Raw genomic sequence first — 20,441 nt, 5'->3', positions numbered from 1 at the left:
TAAAGCATCTGCCTGCAATGTGGGAGACCTGGGTTCGATCCCTGGGTTGGGAAGATCCCCTGGAGAAGGAAATGGACTCCTCATCTGGCACCTTACAGTAAAGGGTGTACTTTTCCTCATCACAACCCAGTATCACTAGATCGGCTTTACAGTACTTGAGAGAATGAACCCAAGTTTGGTTCAGTAACATATGTAAAAGGTATTGCTCTATGTTTAGCGGGAAATACCAGGTTTGATTTTGTGTTCTTTGGGGCTCTCTTATTTTGTCTACTCCCCGCCTCTACAACTCCCTCCCAATCCTGGGCTTCCCACCTCCATCACCTTGAAATCACAAACTCCTAAAGTACAAAGAGAAGGCTTTACTCATCTTTGCTGCGATCCCAATAGCAACTATTGTGTTTTTAGCCTGTTCTGTCTTTGGGATGGGATTCCCAGGTGACTCAGTGGTAAAGAATCTGCCTGCCAATGCAGGAGATGCGGGTTTGATCCCTGGGTCAGGAAGATCTCCTGGAGGAGGGCATGGCAACCCACTCCAGTATTCTTGCCTGGAGAAGCCCATGGACAGAGGAACCTAGCAGACAACAGTCCATAGGGTTGCAAAGAGTCAGATATGACTGATGTGACTGAGCGTGAGCAGGAGCACGATTCATAAAATATCTTATTTAGTAGTAAGTTTAAAAAAATGGAAATGCATGCACATATATAGAAGAAAATTTGGAAATTGATTTCTCAACATGCATAAAGTGGTTATCTCTCAGTAGTAAGGTAAGTAAGGCAATTCATGTTCTAATTATGGCGATAGAATTACCTTCAAAAACTTACCCTACAAACAGGCAGAACTTCTACAGTCAGAGAAAATAATTATCACAGAAGGTAGAGAAAAAGCCATTTAAGGTATGAAGTCCCCTGGAAACCAAAGAAGAGGCCTCACCTTGAGCAGGTCGACTCCACTGTCTTGAGCGTTCTCTGACTGTTCTTCAATTTGCTTTTGAAGGTAAAGAACTTGACCTTCCATGTACCTACTGATACTTATGCAGTAAAGAGCTGTTGGGGTTCTTCTTGACACAAGATTTTTGGCTCTATTGGAAAATACATGAAAGCTGTTCCATTCTTGAAGTCTGGCATACCTATATTACCACAGAAGAATAAGAAAAATCCATATCACCCTTAGAATGGGCTGGTTTTCTGAAATGAGTCTCTCTAGAGGTGTAGCTGCAAGAATGTGGGTCTCTGGAAGCCTGCCACTGGCCTATTCATGGGAAATATCTGATACGGAACAAGGACAGAATAGAACTTTTTTGATAATTTGAAATTAATAGAATTGGGGGGAATACTTGGATAATATTAGGTACCATTTAACTCTCTCACTCTAAAAAATGAGGGAACTCCCTGGTGGTCCAGTGGTTAGGACTCTGTGCTTCCACTACTGAGGGCCCCAGTTCAATCCCTGGTCAGGGAATTAAGATCCTGCGAGCTGTGCAATATGGCCAAGGGAAAAAATTACAAAGTGAAACAGAGCAGGCTGATTCCAAAGAGAGAGAGCCCAGGCTAATACTACTCAAAGTGTGGACCATAGAAAGGAATTGTCAGCATCATCTGAGTGCTTCTTAGACATGCAAGCTCTCTGGTCCAATCTAGATCTGCTGAATCAGACACTCTGGGGATGGGACCAGAAATCTGAGTTAATGGACTCTCCAGATGATTCCTATGCCCATAAAGTGGGAGTAGTTTTGTCTTAAGCTACAGTTGTTGCAAGAGCTCCTCAGGGAAGATAGAGTAGAATAAGAAATTAAGGTGATTTTTGAATTTTAGATTCTTGAACTTTAACTCATATGTGCAAACTAATTTGACTTTGGACTTCTATTTCTTTAGACTTTAGCTAGCAAAACATAAACTAAATTAACTTTTAAATCCAAATTTTTAGACTTTAATTTCTCCCAATGAGTTTTATAATAAGAGGAGATTTCTATTTGAATATGAAACTGCTCTAGTCTGTGGCACTTTATATCGGAATGTCTTTGCATTGTCATTTAACATTATAAAATCTCTAAATATTAGACTACATGACTGCATATGTAATTTGAGATGGGAAGTGTGTGTGAAAGTCGCTCAGTATGTCTGACTCTTTACAACCTCATGGACTGCAGCCTGCCAGGATCCTGTCCATGGAATTCTCCTGGCCAGACTGCTGGAGTGGGTAGCCTGTCCTTTCTCCAGGGGATTTTCCCAATGCAGTGATTGAACCCAAGTCTCCTGCATTGCAGGCTGATTCTTTACCTGCTGAGCCACAAGGGAAACCCAAGAGTACTGGAGTGGGTAACCTATCCCTTCTCCAGCGGATCTTCCCAACCCAGGAATCAAACTGGGGCCTCCTGCATTGCAGGCAGATTCTTTACCAACTGAGCTATGAGGGAAGCCCACATGACTGCTTATATAATTTGAGATGGGAAATGGAATAGAGAATAACTTTCAAGTCTTGGGGATGGCTGTAGCAGTAATTTAGTTAATGTTCTGGAGCCTTACTATTAACCTACTTCCTTGAAGCTAAGGTCATAGTTGCAGCCTTACTGAGTTGAAAATGTATGGGTTAAAAGATGAAGCTTTAGTGGGTTAATGGCTTAATGGGTTAATGGGGCAGGAGGGCTGCTTATTCCACCCTCCTGTAGCTTCCTTCTATGTGAGGGAGCTCCACTGGTGTAAAACTCTCCATTTCTTTCCCTGCCTCACTCACACCTCCAGTGGTAAGGAGTGACTTGGTTGGCTGGTGACTTTGGGAGAGGAATTAGGCAGGTGTAGCTCTCTTTCATCCTGAAAGCCAGTGAGAGCCTGGGGCCCTCACAGGGAGCATGGTACTACCTGCCTTAATGGGGTGGAGAAAGGGCAGAGTTTTCTAGAACTTCTTGCTGCTGATAGGGAAGTCTAATCCTGAGGTTCAATATCAAGAAGCTCACTTCTCTGCAGATATAAGCCATGTCTACCAACATGGACTCTGCTGCTGCTAAATTGCTTCAGTCGCGTCCGACTCTGTGCGACCCCATAGATGGCAGCCCACCAGGCTCCCCCGTCCCTGGGCTTCTCCAGGCAAGAACACTGGAGTGGGTTGCCATTCCTTCTCCAATGCATGAAAGTGAAAAGTGAAAGGGAAGTCGCTCAGTCGTGTCCAGCTTTTTGCGACCCCATGGACCGCAGCCTACCAGGCTCCTCTGTCCATGGAATCTTCCAGGCAAGAGTACTGGAGTGGGGTGCCATCACCTTTACCGAACATGGACTCTATCAACAGTGATTACGATTCCATCTTGGGGGTGGGGAGGGGGCGAGTGTGCTATATATTAGTCTCCCTCAAATCCCAACACTTCTCAGAAGCAAGTACTCTTTTCTTATCCCTCTCTGTACTAACACAACATGCTTTGTGTGAGATAAATGCTTGTTGCCCTGAATACAATTTAAGTAGCATCACTGTTCTGGCCTTGGTTGAGGGGGATGAACTAGGTAATCCCCAAGGTGCCTTTCTGAGTAAATCTGCTCTGTCACCTTCAATCTGTCTTAAAAATTACTGTCCCTTTCTTTCCTTCCTTTTAAGAAAATCTCATAGAACTCTTCCAGGATTCAACATTTTCAAATTTGGGAATTTAGTGTTATGCAACACAGTGTTACCAGATAGCGATACATGAGTAAAGTCCCAGGAGCATTCCACTTTGGAATTTGAGGATTCTGTTGTCTTCATTTTGGTGTATGAATTGCAAACACTCTTCAAAGGGTCTATAAACAAAGCCTTAAATAAAAGAGAAACAGGAGAGCTTGGCTGGTAGATTGAGAGTGGAGGGATATCATCATCTTTCTGGCCTAGTAACTCCCAGAATAGCTCCCACTCTGAGGGGAGGCCTCAGTCTCTGTGACTCTATCAGTCCAAAGGGCCCCGTAGGTTGCAACAACCAGGTGGCTGCACTGCCCTGTGTTTGCTGAGTTTCTGCTCTTGTGGAAGTTTATGCATGTAACTTACAAGTACATAGTGTCAACCAGGCAGAAGTGGGGGTTAAACCAACCTCCCTGCTTGCATCTAAGGAATCAGCCTCAGTGTAGCCTGGGACTTGAAAATACAGGCGGGAAAAAGAGTGCCCAGGTTGGCAGCTCTGGTTTAATATGCACACTGAGGCCTGCCTGCCTGGTATAACCTGAAGACTATCAGGAAAGAACTAGTTTTCCAAATCACCAACAGCTACCAGTCAATGAAACCCTTAGTATTAGCATCCCTGTCCTTCACTTCAAAGCATGAAATCTCCAAGTATATCCTGCTAAAAATTAAATGCCCTAGTGGAAGGTACATAGCAAGACATCATCAGTCACGATCACTATCACAGTGTGACAAATGATCTGATACATTAACTGGCAGCTTACATTCTAAACTTTCTTTCTTCTCAGGCCTTTATAATTCTTGCACTTTTTAGATGGCTCCTTATCTCATAACGCCAGGCTCTCTCCTTCCCTTTCCTGTATGTCTTTCTAGCCAGAAACCCACAGGTCTCAATACCCCTGCCCTGACCACTGCCACACCACACCAACACAAGTGCCGTGGACCCCCAGTTCTCATAAATTCCAAGGTCATGCTCACCAGAATAAAGCATGATATCCAAGCAAATAAAATAGAAAAACGCCCTGCTGAAGATGTGCTCTTCTGCTACAGAAAGATCCCACAGCCACCCCAGAACCTGGATCAGCTGCTTGTATCTATGAAAAAAAAAAAAAAGGTGGTAGGATTAAAAAATGGTAGGGGGAGAGAAGGATGTTCAGTTCTAGTCTCAGTCCTGCCCAGTAATGCAGAACCAAATACAATCCTGAAAGAGACTTCAAACCTACTCTTAAATCTCAAATTGACTCTGTTCAATTGTTCTTTCATAGACGTCTCTATGTAGGTGGCCAGAATCAGACCAACTTGTCCTGGGCCTCTGGTCTTGGTTGCTATTCTCTGGGCATTTGCCTCTCCTATGAGCGCATTCCCTTTCTGCCCCCTGGCAGCGGTGGAGGCCTGATCCCCACACACAGGGGTTGACTGTCTGGCCCTCTTCCAGTTGCTGGCCAGAGCAACCAGGGTAGATATGGTGCCTGGGAACGAGTTCTGTGAGAGAGCAGTGACATCCAAAGGGTGGTGATCATTGGTTACACCAGCTTTTGGTAAACTCTACTCCCTTCCCCATCCTACGGCCAGGGTTAAGTAAATCCAGAACATTCCGTAAGTATATCTTTCTTCCTCTCATTTTGGAAAGTTCCTCGAGATAAATACCTGTTTTTCAAGAAGAGGGATTTACAAAGCCAGCAGAGGACCAGATAGTGTTTACTGGGATTCCGAAGCAATGACCACATCTTGTGGGCTCGAGAACCTGGGAACAAAACAATTCCAGTATAGTTCTGCTTATTACTTGTATTTGCATGCCCTTTCTTGACCAGCCAGCCCTTACCTAAGTCAATGGCCAAGTCCAAGTGACCCATTAGGAGCTTGATATAACCAAGCCTATCGGCCACATAGGTCATGATTTCAACGCTCTCGCGTTTCAGGGGCAGGTTGAAGATCTGCTTCATGGCCATGACCTCGTATTTGAACCACACGTCCTCGTAGCCAGCTAGATGTTGATACAGCGAATAGTCCAGGTAGGCCTTAATGATCTGAAATGGCAGCAGTGGAGGAAAGGAAGAGAGATGGGGCAAGACTTAGATGGAACCCAAAGCAGAAAGACCAGGATATCACCCAATATCTGCCAGTAAACATGGATTCATTGAGCTTTGGAATGGAGCTGGACATTTGACCAAACCATGGGCTTAGATACAGAAACTAAGCTGAGTTCCTGCAGTTTAATGCATGAGTTCATGCATTAAACAAGAACTATATAAGACAAGCTCAATGGCCGCTTTGGCCCATAGAGAGTCCTTGACAAAATCTAAGAACCTGAATTTTTGTGAAAAATAAAAGCAGTAGCTTATATATGTGGATATATGACTGCATACCAGAAGGCCTGGAAGGATTTATTCCAAACTGTAAAAAGCAGTTTACCTATTTGTTGCAGTTGGAGGAAAAATCTGAGGAACTTTTAATTTTATGCATTTCTGGGATGTTGAATTTAGTGTTATAACAAGCATGTATTACTTTCTTTATTTAACAATAAAGAAAGGTTGATTTGGTTTTGTTTGCTTTAAAAAAAAAAGTAAGGATTAGGTCTAAACTTAATTGGGAGATTTATGAAAAGTTTGTTACTGTTTAAACAGCTCTTTAAAAATGATAAAGTTGCTCCAAGATAGGAATGTTTAGAGAAGGCCGAAAAGAGTCCCTGCTACAGACACAGTTTACTACTAAAAAGAAAAACACCAAAACTCCCACAAAGCTCAGACTACATATAAACTATTTTGAAAAATACAAACAGAAGAAAGACAGAACCTCGCATGGTAGAATGGTCTGGAGGCATTTAGGGAATTCCTTTACTCCTTGTTTAGAACGTGTTTCAAGATAATGCGGCCAGTAGGGAGGAAACAGGGGGTGAGAGAAAGAGAATTGTTGGGCAAATGAAAAATCACATCTATAATAAAGCCTAGTTCTTCTCAGATTTGGACCAAGAGAATTGAGGCCAACTGCTTCACTTTGTGGGGAAAATATAAAGCTACAAGTTATGTGATTTGCTAGTAGTCACACCACAGATAGATGTAGAGTCCTAGAAACTTCTCTCTCGGTCTTTCTAAAAATAATTATTTTATTCTTTATTACTATTTTCTGTCTTTATTAACCTTTGGTTGCACTGGGGCTTCATTGCCGTGTGTGCACTTTCTCTAGTTGTGAGCAGGGGCTACTCCATGTTGCGGTGGACTGGCTTCTGTTGCCGGTGCTTCTCGTGTGGAGTCCAAGCTCTAGGAACACAGGCTCCAGGAGCTGTGGCCCACGGGCTTTTAGTGGCTCTGCACCATGTGGACTCCTCCCAGACCAGGGATTGAACCCGTGTCCCCGGCACTGGCAGGCAGATTCTTAGCCACTGGACCACTGGGGAAGGCCTGGAAACTACTCTCCTGGTGCCCATTCTGTTTCTCACTGTTATCCTACACAGAGCAGCTCACCTGCTTTGAACACACAGGGGAGATTTTCCCTCCTCTTCTGGCCTCAGTCACAGCCATCTTGTTAACAAACATCTTTTGATTCACTTTCCCATTTCGACTTTTCCCTTTTATGTCTTCCCTGCCCCTTACTCCACCACATTTTTAGGAGCTAGCCCCAAGGATGAAGGAGAAGTAAAGCATTTCATTGAAAAAAATATTTGTTGAGTAGCTACTACATGGCAGACACCATTCTAGGAACTCAGGGTGTGAAGAGATCAAAGCTAATTGCATAACATCAAGAGATTTGGGTCAGGAAAAATAGTGAAAGAATTTGAAATGGGCCAAAATTAAACAAAACAAAATCAAAATGTGTCCTGTCCAGCTTCCTTGCCAAGGTAATCTCTGCTTTTCACTGTCACTGGGCTACTTTAAAATTCTGGATACTATAGAAACCTGGTAATGATGTAAATGCTTCTTTTTCATAGAAATACAAATGTTCAGTGCAATATAAGTGATTTTATTCTTGCTCTGTGACTTGACTAGTTTTGCATACAGTCATAAATTAAATTCTCCTGGCAACCAGTTGTAACATCTTACTAGTTCTCTCACTAATTTTAATGAGCTCAGTAAAATCTTTGATGTGTGCTCTTTTACATTTTTTCATTTTGGCCATTTTGTGCAGCTTATGGGATTTTAGTTCCTTGACCAAGGATTGAGCTGAGGCAGTGAGAGGTGCGAGCACAGAGTCCTAACATTTGGACGAGCAGGGAATGATTTTATCTTTTATAAAAAGAATTATCCTTTTACATTTTCTTTTTCACCTTCATCCTCTTATGTGTACAATGTGGAGTTTTCCAGGAGAGAATCAGGTGACATTACAAGGAAGTGAGGATAGAAGCAGGTTGAGATTTTTGCCTGTCTTCTGTGAAATCAGACATTAAGGTATTTGCAAAATGTAACACATGCCATTCTCACTAAATTTTTTGTTTGGGGAAATAGCATTTTTTTCCAATGAAAATGTTAATGATATTCATATGTCATTGGTTTATTTTCTTTATTTTTTTTTTAAGTAGGATCCCAGTTCCTTGACCAGGGATGGTACCTGTGCCTCCTGCAGTGGAAGCATGGAGTCTTAACCACTGGACTGCCAGGGAAGTCCCCCCCAAATATTTTTAAAGTACCTCAGTTTTTGTTTCATATATGGCAATATCAGTAGATACAACCTATATAAATGTATGAACCCATATAAAAGTATACAAGCCCATAGAAATATACAAAGCTATTGCATGCATGCTCAGTCACTTCCGACTCTTTATGACCCTGTGGACTGCAGTTCACCAGGCTCCTCTCTCCATGGGATTCTCCAGGCAAGAATACTGGAGTGCGTTACCATGCCCTTCTCCAGGGGATGTTTCCGACCCAGGGATTAAACCTATGTCTCCTGCATCTCCTGCATTGCAGGCGTATTCTTTAACCACTGAGCGACCTGGGAAGCCCATAAAAAGCTATTGGAGGTTCTCAATTATTAAAAGTATAAGGGGATTCTGGGATCAAAATGTTTGACAACTGTGGGCCTCAGCAGAACAATTCAGCCTGGAAGGCTTTTATGATTTTGAATATTGATTGGATTTCATCAGGCTTTTCTCTCCAAATGAGACTCAGATATATAAAAAGCAACTAGAAAAATACCCTACCTGGAAATCATCTTGAGTTTCCAGTGCAGTATTCACTTGCATCAGAGCTGCCAGGTGACAATAATACTTGTAGTGGAAAAAATAATTTAAGCTATAGATTTGCCACAGCAAGGAGAAACAAGTGGTTTGCTGGTAAAGCTGTGCCAGCCTCTTCTTCCTATTAAAGGATACACACGGGACAAAAGAAAAAGGTATCATCACCAACATACTTGAGGGAAGCACAGGTGCAGAGTCCTCAGTACCAGCTTGGGGGTCTGAATAGACGAGTTTGAGGCCTGTTTCCCTTACATGTAAATTAAGTTTACACGTTGTGTCCGACTCTTTGCAACCCCATGGACTGTACTGTCCATGGAATTCTCCAGGTCCAACACTGCAGTGAGTAGCCTTTCCCTTCTCCAGGGGATCTTCCCAACCCAGGGATGGAACCCACGTCTCCCGCATTGCAGGCATATTTTTTACAAGCTGAGCCCCCAGGGAAGCCTAAGAATACTGGAGTGGGTAGCCTATCCCTTCTCCAGCGGATCTTCCCCACCCAGGAATCGGACCAGGGTCTCGTGCGTTGCCAGCAGATTCTTCACCAACTGAGCTATCAGGGAAGCCCTACATGTAAATTAACATGCACATTAATTTTTTTTCAGTTTTAGCAAGCAATATTTTTTATTGATATACAGTTGATTTACAAATGTTGTGTTAATATCTGCTGTATAGCACTGATTCAATTACACACACACACACATATATACATTATTTTTAAAAATATTCTTTTCCATTGTGATACATCACAGAATATTGAATATAGTTCCTTGTGCTATACAATAGGACCTTGTTGTACATGCATATTAGTTTTTATGAAGCCCATTTTCTCCACTGCACAATGGAAACCATAATGCTTTGTGATGATTAATTAAGATAATTTATTTTTATCTAAAAGCACAGATGTAAATCATTTTATTTACATCTATAAATTTATTTACAATTTATTTATATATAAGACCTGTCCCTGTCAGGTCACTACCATTTAAGTGAAATTATTTAAAAAGCACATTTATATAATGTTATCTCATTTGAGTCTGAGGACAACCCCATAGGAAAGGAAGGAATAATTAACCCCATTTTACATAAGCAGAGAGTGAGACTCAGGTTAAGTAATTAAGTAAAAGTAACAGAGCTAGAATGTAACAGTGCCAGGACTCCAGTCCTGGCCACCTCCAGCCTAGCTAGTCCAGGGTGTCATTTCGTATATACATTGCTGTCAGGACCTAGGTCTTAGCTCAACAAACGAAATGAGTACTTTAAACAAATCCATTCTGCTGTGGTCTGAATTCATCCCCTCAAGTTTGAATTCTAACTCCTAAAAGTGACTGACTCTGGCTCAGATCATGAGCTCCTTATTGCCAAATTCAGACTTAAATTGAAGAAAGTAGGGAAAACCACTAGACCATTCAGGTATGACCTAAATCAAATCCCTTATGATTATACAGTGGAAGTGAGAAATAGATTTAAGGGACTAGATCTGATAGACAGAGTGCCTGATGAACTATGGACTGAGATTCGTGACATTGTACAGGAGACAGGGATCAAGACCACCCCCATGGAAAAGAAATGCAAAAAAGCAAAATGGCTGTCTGGGGAGGCCTTACAAATAGCTGTGAAAAGAAGAGAGGCGAAAAGCAAAGGAGAAAAGGAAAGATATAAGCATCTGAATGCAGAGTTCCAAAGAATAACAAGAAGAGATAAGAAAGCCTTCCTCAGCGATCAATGCAAAGAAATAGAGGAAAACAACAGAATGGGAAAGACTAGAGATCTCTTCGAGAACATTAGAGATACCAAAGGAACATTTCATGCAAAGATGGGCTTGACAAAGGACGGAAATGGTATGGACCTAACAGAAGCAGAAGATATTCAGAACAGGTGGCAAGAATACACAGAAGAACTGTACAAAAAAGAGCTTCACGACCAAGATAATCACGATGGTGTGGTCACTCACCTAGAGCCAGATATCCTGGAGTGTGAAGTCAAGTGGGCCTTAGAAAGCATCACTACAAATAAAGCTAGTGGAGGTGATAGAATTCCAGTTGATGGAATTCCTTCCTGAAAGATGATGCTGTGAAAGTGCTGCACTCAATATGCCAGCAAATTTGGAAAACTCAGCAGTGGCCACAGGACTGGAAAAGTCCATTTTCATTCTAATCCGAAAGAAAGGTAATGCCAAAGAATGCTCAAACTACCGCACAATTGCATTCATCTCACATGCTAGTAAAGTAATGCTCAAAATTCTCCAAGCCAGGCTTCAGCAATATGTGAATCACGAACTTCCAGATGTTCAAGCTGGTTTTAGAAAAAGCAGAGGAATCAGAGATCAAATTGCCAACATCCGCTGGATCATGGAAAAAGCAAGAGAGTTCCAGAGAAACATCTATTTCTGCTTTATTGACTATGCCAAAGCCTTTGACTGTGTGGATCACAATCAACTGTGGAAAATTCTGAAAGAGATGGGAATACCAGACCACCTAACCTGCCTCTTGAGAAACCTGTATGCAGGTCAGGAAGCAACAGTTAGAATTGGACATGGAACAACAGACTGGTTCCAAATAGGAAAAGGAGTACATCAAGGCTGTATATTGTCACCCTGCTTATTTAACTTCTATGCAGAGTACATCATGGGAAATGCCAGACTGGATGAAGCACAAGCTGGAATCAAGATTGCCGGGAGAAATATCAATAACCTCAGATATGCAGATGACACCACCCTTATAGGAGAAAGTGAAGAAGAACTAAAGAACCTCTTGATGAAAGTGAAAGAGGAGAGTGAAAAAGTTGGCTTAAAACTCAACATTCAGAAAATCAAGATCATGGCATCTGGTCCCATCATTTCATGGGAAATAGATGGGGAGACAGTGGAAACAGTGTCAGACTTTATTTTGGGGGCTCCAAAATCACTGCTGATGGTGACTGCAGCCATGAAATTGAAAGACGCTTACTCCTTGGAAGAAAAGTTATGATCAACCTAGATAGCACATTCAAAAGCAGAGACATTACTTTGCCAACTAAGGTCCATCTAGTCAAGGCTATGGTTTTTCCAGTGGTCATGTTTGGATGTGAGGGTTGGACTGTGAGGAAAGCTGAGTGCCGAAGAATTGATGCTTTTGGACTGTGGTGTTTGAGAAGACTCTTGAGAGTGCCTTGGACTGCAAGGAGATCCAACCAGTCCATTCTGAAGGAGATCAGCCCTGGTATTTCTTTGGAGGGAATGATGCTGAAGGTGAAACTCCAGTACTTTGGCCACCTCATGCGAAGAGTTGACTCATTGGAAAAGACTCTGATGCTGGGAGGGATTGGTGGCAGGAGAAGAAGGGGACGACAGAGGATGAGATGGCTGGATGGCATCACCGACTCAATGGACATGAGTTTGGGTGAACTCCGGGAGCTGGTGATGGACAGGGAGGCGACGTGTGCTGCGATTCCTGGGGTCGCAAAGAGTTGGACATGACTGAGCGACTGACTGAACTGACTGAACTGAAAAGTGACAGGATTAGTAGTGGGGACTTTAGGACACGATTAGGTTATGATTAGTGGAACCTTCTTGAATGAGATTAGAGCTCTTATAAAACTTCCTGGCCCCTTTCCCCCAAGTGTGGATATGACAAAAAGTCTTAAGAGGGCCCTGGCCTCACTATACTGACACTAGGACCTCAGACTTCCAGTCTCCACAACCGTGAGCAATAATCTTCTGTTAATAAGCTACCGAGCCTGTGGCATTTTGTCATAGCAATCCAAACAGACTAAACCACATTCTGACTATGGGATGGAATGTCGCAGGAGATGAACTTTCTGTGCTGGAATTATTCAAGAAAAGGATGACTGACCACCTACCGAGAATGTTTGGGGACAGTCTCAGCCTCCACAAATCATTTAATTGATAATGTAGCCCCCAATCTTTTCTGTTTGTGTTAAAAATGGGACCCTAAACTGCCTACAGTATTAGTAATTTAACAAAGCCAAGAAAACAAAATATAATTATAAATAGCTATTGAGAAAGATACTTTAAATAAAATTGAGAAGGAAGAAAGATATCCTAGAGAGTTGTTTTTTTTTTTTTAAGAATATTTATTTATTTGGCTGTACAGGGTCTCAGTGTAGTTGCAGAATATGGAATCTAGTTCCCTGACAAGGGATCAAACTCAGGCCCCCGCTGCATTGGGATACAGGGTCTTAGACACTGGATCAGCAGGGAAGTCCCTATCCTAGAAATTCGTAATGAAGAACTCCAGGTACTCTCAGTTCAGACACTGACAACATTCATTCTGTTGTGGAAATTATTTTTTAAAGGTTCTAAGGAAACATCAGCTCAGTTCAGTTCAGTCGCTCAGTCGTTTCCGACTCTTTGTGACCCCATGAATCGCAGCACGCCAGGCCTCCCTGTCCATCACCATCTCCTGGAGTTCACTCAGACTCACATCCATCGAGTCCGTGATGCCATCCAGCCATCTCATCCTCGGTTGTCCCCTTCTCCTCCTGCCCCCAATCTCTCCCAGCATCAGAGTCTTTTCCAATGAGTCAACTCTTCGCATCAGGTGGCCAAAGTACTGGAGCTTCAGCTTTAGCATCACTCCTTCCAAAGAAATCCCAGGGCTGATCTCCTTCAGAATGGACTGGTTGGATCTCCTTGCAGTCCAAGGCACTCTCAAGAGTCTTCTCCAACAAAACAGTTCAAAAGCATCAATTCTTCAGCATTCAGCTTTCTTCACAGTCCAACTCTCACATCCATACATGACCACAGGAAAAAGCATAGCCTTGACTAGAAGGACCTTAGTCGGCAAAGTAATGTCTCTGCTTTTGAATATGCTATCTAGGTTGCTCATAACTTTTCTTCCAAGGACTTTTAATTTTCTTTTAATTTCATGGCTGCAGTCACCATCTGCAGTGATTTTGGAGCCCCCAAAATAAAGTCTGACACTGTTTCCACTGTCTCCCCATCGATTTCCCATGAAGTGATGGGACTGGATGCCATGATCTTCGTTTTCCGAATGTCGAGTGTTAAGCCAACTTTTTCACTCTCCTCTTTCACTTTCATCAAGAGGCTTTTTAGCTCCTCTTCACTTTCTGCCATAAGGGTGGTGTCATCTGCATATCTGAGGTGATTGATATTTCTCCTGGCAATCTTGATTCCAGCTTGTGCTTCTTCCAGTCCAGCGTTTCTCATGATGTACTCTGCATAGAAGTTAAATAAGCAGGGTGACAATATACAGCCTTGGCGTACTCCTTTTCCTATTTGGAACCAGTCTGTTGTTCCATGTCCAGTTCTAACTGTTGCTTCCTGACCTGCATACAGATTTCTTAAGAGACAGGTTAGGTGGTCTGGTATTCCCATCTCTTTCAGAATTTTCCACAGTTTATTGTGATCCACACAGTCAAAGGCTTTGGCATAGTCAATAAAGCAGAAATAGATGTTTTTCTGGAACTCTCTGGCTTTTTCCATGATCCAGCGGATGTTGGCAATTTGATCTCTGGTTCCTCTGCCTTTTCTAAAACCAGCTTGAACATCAGGGAGTTCACGGTTCACGGATTGCTGAAGCCTGGCTTGGAGAATTTTGAGCATTACTTTACTAGCATGTGAGATGAGTGCAATTGTGCGGTAGTTTGAGCATTCTTTTGCATTGCCTTTCTTTGGAATTGGAATGAAAACTGACCTTTTCCAGTCACGTAAAATCCCTTATAACAGGGAGTTCATGAAGCTATGGAAACTCTGACATCAAAGGTATTTCTTTGTGTCCTTATTTTTGAGATGAGAACCTTTTGACTGGAGAGTGTTTTAAGCTCTGTACTTTCTTCCTGATCATCAATTTTTCACCTTCTCCTCTTGTGCAGGTACTTCTTAATCCTTTACAAAATGGGGCTGTATATTAGGCTTTTTGGATTTAGGGAATGAAAATATAGGATGCTGAGTTAAATCTGAATTTCAAAATAATTCTTTTAAAGTGCATATGCCTTAAATATCTTGTGTGATACAATGTATACTAAACAAAAAAATCATTCATTATTGATCTGAACTTCAAATTTAACTAGGCATCCTTTATTTCATCTGACAACTCTCTGTGACCCAAACTTCAGTTCTCTCTTATCTCTCAGAGAGATCTCTGCTGAGCCTCTCCCTGCCTGTCTCCTGGCATCCTCTGAGGCAGCAGGCTTTAGATTCTCAGGAGCCTGACCCCATCCTGCAAAGGGGCTCAGCTCCACCTCATTTCCAACCCTGTCCCCCTCCACCCTACTCCAGTCAAGAGGGGACTTTCAGGAAACTGGGGAAGGCAGTTTTTGGTGAGGTTTCAAAAGGATTGCAGCCATTGGCTCATAGACATAGATATTTGTATCTCTGGCAGAACCTGTAGGAATATTGCTACTGGCCTCTCCCACGGTGGAACAGATCATCTGTCAGTTCTCCAGATCCCCAACTAGGTGACACCTCTTTTGGTATGAATTCCTAGGTGGGTAGAATATATTATAAAAAGTTTGATGTGGAAAATTTTAAACATACACAATAAAACAAAAAAATATGAGGTACATGTACCCAGCATTCAGCTTCAACAACTATCAACATTATCATTGCATCTGTTCTTTTACTCACTGTATCCCTCCCCTACGCCACCACATTATTCTTTGTAGTTCTTTTATAGATAAAATTTACATGTTGAAATGTACAGGTCTTAATGGTATAATCTTGATCGATAGATACCCTCTGTAACCCACAGATTTTTCTATCTATGGAGATACAAAAATGGGTGGGCCATTTTGTCTTTTAGCAGATGTCTGCAGGACCTGCCATCTTTCTCTGGGGCGGGGACAATACCCAGGGTTTTAGCACTGAATTGGAAGATGACTTTTGACTGAGGTTCTAGGAGCAGGGGGTGCAGATTCCCACTGAAACATGGATGGCCAAGGGGTTAGTGGGTGAGATGAGTAGGGGAGGCACTGGAGCCCATCTTGCAAAGGGCTCCTTTAAGTCTTTGTCACCTGAACTCCTTTTGGCAAAAGCTGCCTATTAAGTTGTTCTGAGGCAACCCAGCCCTGGCCTGGGAGCCCCACCACCTTTCCCTCACTAGTGAGCCACTTGGACTCCTTGCACCTGTTAGAGGCCCACTCTTTGGGGACTGTTGGACTATGTGTAGGTCTCTCTCCTTTTGGGGAGTGAGATGACCCCTAGCTCTCTGCAGTTCTTTCCTTACCCTGGAGGGGAGCTCTCTTGGGCCTGTTGATTCTGATTCACATAATGAAAGTGTCTGTTTTTTTCAACCCGAGTCTGGAGAAACAAGGAGATTAAGTTGTAAGGAAAGATTCTATTGAGGAACTTCAGAGCCTTCCTCAGCATTTTTTTGGCAAGCACCATCTGGCCCATGTTGAAACAGACCTAGAAGAAGAAGAAAGGGGAAGAAAGGAAATAAAAAGGCGATGATTCCAAGCTTGGTTTATATGTTCCAAAAATAAGTAATTTAGGAATCTTTTTTTTTTTCTTTTTTAAGTAATGTAAAGCCTAGGAACAAAATCCCCCTGAGCTTGGCATAATCTGAAATGTTTCTTGGATATATCTGTGGAAGGATGGTTGAATGACTAGGATTGTGCATCCTCATCCTTCATAATCTACCTCTGAGAAAATGTTTACTTATTCCTGTCCCTTTTTTGGAGGTCGTTACAAAAAATATTTCATAAAGCTGTCACTGAGAGGCTAAGGAAGCTCTTGCTGCAGAAATTGATGGTGAGGAGGTTTGAGTCCCAGGGCTTGGGATCCTGGAGTCTTGGAAAAGATCTGTGGCAGAGGATGGGAGGAGGATGCAGAAAGTATAGGGATGACTTCTATTACTTCTATATAAAGTCCCAGTGATAAGTAACAGATTAATCATGTTTCTAATGATTTCTTACCTGACCTTTGAGGGTAAAAAAGGTAGCCCATTCAAAAGTCTTACTCCAAGATTTGTCCTTCTTGAGAATTTTCAGCAACCTCTCTCCCTCGTTCAAATATAGGTAAGCCTGCAACCAGCACAAGGAGCAGAAAGTGTTGCGTCAACAGGGATCAGGACCACAGGGGCCATTGCCCCAGACTCTACTGAAGGAAGAGAGTCAGGACCCCTCCAGCTCCTGATTCCATCTCTACCTTTAGCCCCTGATCAGAAAGGAGGGGTGGAGAAAGTTCCTGCTGATGATACATATCACCTTCACATTCATCTTGGTCACTGAATCTCTCATGAATCTAGAAATCACCTCCTTTCCTCATGTTGTCATGTAAGATATCTTACCTGAAGTTTTCCCCAGGGCAGTTTCCCTCTTTGAGTACTTCCATCCCCAGCTTCCCTATTTCCAGCTATGTACTCATGGCTTCTGAGACCATCGCCACATCCATGAAGGCCAGTCTCTACTTACGAATGAATCATGAACTGTTTCCATTTTTTTCTGGTCAGAGCCATCTTTGGGAGGTAGAAGAGAAAGTTAAGGCCCTGAACAATCTTTGTCTCTTCATCTTTAATGGAACATCATTAACAGTCTTGGCACATGTGAACACAAAGGCAAGCTCAGACTTGAAGAGTGAAATAAGGTGAGACAATGTCCCCAAGTCTCAACCAGTCTAAGTGGTGTGTGCAGAAGGCTGAAAGAGGGGGACAAGGTTTCTTTGCTGGGAGAGTGGGATGCAAATGGCACATTGCAGGACCCTGCCCTAGGCTCTGCTTCCAATCATTGTTTTCCTGAACATTCATCACTCCCTGTAGAGAGATGCGGGTAAGCACAGCCTCAGCAAGTTGGCCCCCGAGGCTACCTAAACCTTCTCTTTCTGGGATTCACTGGCCACATCACCCTCTTCTTCACATATGTGTATAAAATACATACAGGAGGCTTTCCTTCAAAATACTTGAGAGAACCAGAGCTTACTGACATTTTTAATAGTTTAATTTAAAAATCTTATATAAATCTGAGATGTAGGGATTAATTAAGCCACAACTATAAAATCTGGATTGGTCCACCAGTGCAGGCATGAAGGGTGGCAACCATGGCTGCTCAGGTGTGGGAAGCTCTTCCTGAAGCTGGCTGGAAGTCTGATGAAGCAAGGCCCAGAAAGACATTTCCTCAAATGAGTTCATGGAAGCTTAGTCCAGCCAGCTACTCTATGAAAAGTGATCTAAGGTCAAATAAGTTTAAGAGAAATAGTACATCCCAGTCCTAGCCCAACCCTCAGGAGATTTCTGTGTATCTTAGCATATAAAGGTTCTGAGTATCTGTAGTACAGAAACCTGTTTATCCTTATTCAGTTCCAGGCTTCCCAACTTAACAATGAATTCTTTCATTTAATTATATGTATCAAATCCCCACATTTCTAAGGGCGTATTGCCCTGAAACTTATTTACATTTATCCTGGAGAAACATTCACTAGTAGCCTAAAGGTATGTATGATAATTTAGCACAAATTACCTGAAGACCAAAGTGAGTGAGCCCCTTCAGAAATCACAAGAGTAAAACTAGATTTGTTCTTATTCAAAGACCTACAGGTATTGTGCTGACAGATATTTGGGGAAGACAGAGGGCAAATGCAACTGGGACATTACTGAGGAAGTCTCTACTGAAACTGAATAGTTGAGACCAGAGTCTCATATAGGTAGACAATCCATAGCAAATTTTTCAAGGTGGGAATATAATGTATAATGGTAGTTGCAGTTTGTTCTGACTTTTTTCAATCTCAGGTCATTTGCCTTCTGAGCAATTTGATTTTCAAAGGAAGAGGGTACTGGCAGGAATCAAGAACACGAAGCAATAAACAAAACAAGACAAAAAAAAACACTAGAGCTTCCCTTCTGGCTCTCTGGTCTGTAAGTTGTCTCAAGGATGGAGGTGATCTGAGTAGAAACAGCTTACCATATAATTGTCACCCAAGACAAGATAAGCAGACACAAGTTCTAGGAAGTAATATAAGGCTTTGTTGTTTTCTCCCAAAGCAAGAAAATGGTGAGCCAGAGGCATGATGACAATCTCTAGGATCTCCTCACACTGGCAAGATTCCAAAGGGATGACGTCATCTTCAGATGTCCTCATTTTTGTTATAATGATATCAAAGAAACTCAAGATCTTTTCTCTTATTTCTTCAGAACTGTCCAAATGCAGAAATAAATAGGAGTAATAACTTGTAGATATAGATAGGATTTGATATGAAAATAGTTTTTAAAACTAATAAAAGAGCAAGATAAGAAAACCTAATGTAGGGACTTCCCTGGTGGTATAGTGGTTTAGACTCCGAGCTTCCACTGCAGGGAGCTCAAGTTCCATCCCTAGTCAGGAAAACAAGATCCCACATGCCACACAGTGTGGACAGAAAAAAAAAAAAAAAGAAAATCTAATGTAGATTTCCTCCATTTGGTAGGTTTTAGCATCTGTCAAATAACTCAGGAAGTATGAATCAGATACTACTATCTACGTATTTTCAGAGAGCAGTTACATACAGCAGAGGACATGGGCTGGGGTGGGGTGCTGCGGTCTGTCTTGGGAAGGGCCCACCAGGATCCTGCTCAGTTACATAATGACTGATTAGACTTCAAACATCACCCTCTGACTTGTGCCTTAAAGAGCCAGAGTACTGACCAAACAAATGATTCTAACAACGGTCCAAATTTAATGCCAATTGTTCATGCTCTACTTTCTAAACAATTATAGATGACTGTACCTGAGATTTTCAGAAACTATTTCAGATTTCTTAGAAGTCTCTGTTCTTGAAAAAGTGGTCTCTTCTTCAGCTGGAAAATAAACAAACAAGTGAGTTGTATCAATCATTGACATGATCATGTGGCAGAGATGTCTGGGGTATACTGAAGCTTCCTGTTCCCCTTCCACAATAAAACTGTTGTTGCCTAGCCAGGATCTACATTTCTCAGTCCCTTTTGCATCTTTTTCTTTTTCCTTTTTGATCCCTGTCATGCTGTGCAGCTTGCAGAGTCTCCGTTCCCAGCCCATGGCAGTGAAAGCACTGAGTGAGTCCTAACCACTGGGCCACCACGGAATTTCCTCCTATTACATTCACTCTCCATTCACTCTTAAGTGAAGCCATGTGTTAAGTTTAAAAATAGGATTCCATCAAAAATAATATATGTCACCTCTGAACTGAGATGGTTAGATATCTTCACCACCTTCTCCTTTCACAGGAAAACAAATTAATTGTGGAGATCTAAGGGAAAGCAAACCCACAACACAGAAGGAGCCTGGGTCCCTGACTGACTGTGAACAAGGCTCATTGTCAAAATGCTCATTGGATCATTACCTGGACAGGGAAAAACTATCATTCTATTGTGCTAACCCACTGAAATATTGGGGTTTGTTTTAGATGATAACACAATCATAATTTACTAAAAGTATCCTGGAAGAGGGCATGGCAACCCACTCCTGTATTCTTGCCTGGAGAATCCCCATGGACAGAGGAACCTAGCAGGCTGCATCCCATGGGGTCACAAAGAGTTGGACACAACTGAAGCGACTAAGCACAACTCAAAGTATAAATTAATGATGCTGAAGAAAATGATGTCAGCTTCTATAAGAGAAATAGACATTTAATGGAATACCCCCCAAAGGGGAATTACTTAAGGGCAGAGAGCCTTGAATTTAAAACCTTCAGTCTATCCAGACTGCATATAGGTTAGAAAATTCCATAAAGAT

General features: G+C 42.2%; 1 protein-coding gene across 1 annotated transcript in view; it reads right to left on the bottom strand.

Annotated features, from left to right (window-relative positions):
- Nucleotides 1-20,441, bottom strand: part of ADCY10 (adenylate cyclase 10) — a 95,492-nt gene that overhangs the window by 6,145 nt on the left and 68,906 nt on the right. The window contains exons 21-30 of the mRNA XM_052637766.1: nucleotides 19,459-19,528; nucleotides 18,657-18,888; nucleotides 16,677-16,784; nucleotides 15,986-16,167; nucleotides 8,766-8,922; nucleotides 5,454-5,658; nucleotides 5,279-5,375; nucleotides 4,610-4,725; nucleotides 3,655-3,772; nucleotides 932-1,127 (exon numbers count right to left, since the gene is read on the bottom strand). Of these exons, the coding sequence (XP_052493726.1) occupies nucleotides 932-1,127; nucleotides 3,655-3,772; nucleotides 4,610-4,725; nucleotides 5,279-5,375; nucleotides 5,454-5,658; nucleotides 8,766-8,922; nucleotides 15,986-16,167; nucleotides 16,677-16,784; nucleotides 18,657-18,888; nucleotides 19,459-19,528 (1,481 nt within the window). The remainder of the gene's footprint in view (nucleotides 1-931; nucleotides 1,128-3,654; nucleotides 3,773-4,609; nucleotides 4,726-5,278; nucleotides 5,376-5,453; nucleotides 5,659-8,765; nucleotides 8,923-15,985; nucleotides 16,168-16,676; nucleotides 16,785-18,656; nucleotides 18,889-19,458; nucleotides 19,529-20,441) is intronic.

This window comes from Budorcas taxicolor, chromosome 3, assembly GCF_023091745.1.
Source record: "Budorcas taxicolor isolate Tak-1 chromosome 3, Takin1.1, whole genome shotgun sequence".
NCBI lineage: Eukaryota > Metazoa > Chordata > Mammalia > Artiodactyla > Bovidae > Budorcas > Budorcas taxicolor.
Note: the sequence above shows the minus strand (reverse complement) of the source record. Positions and strands in the feature narration are given on the sequence as shown.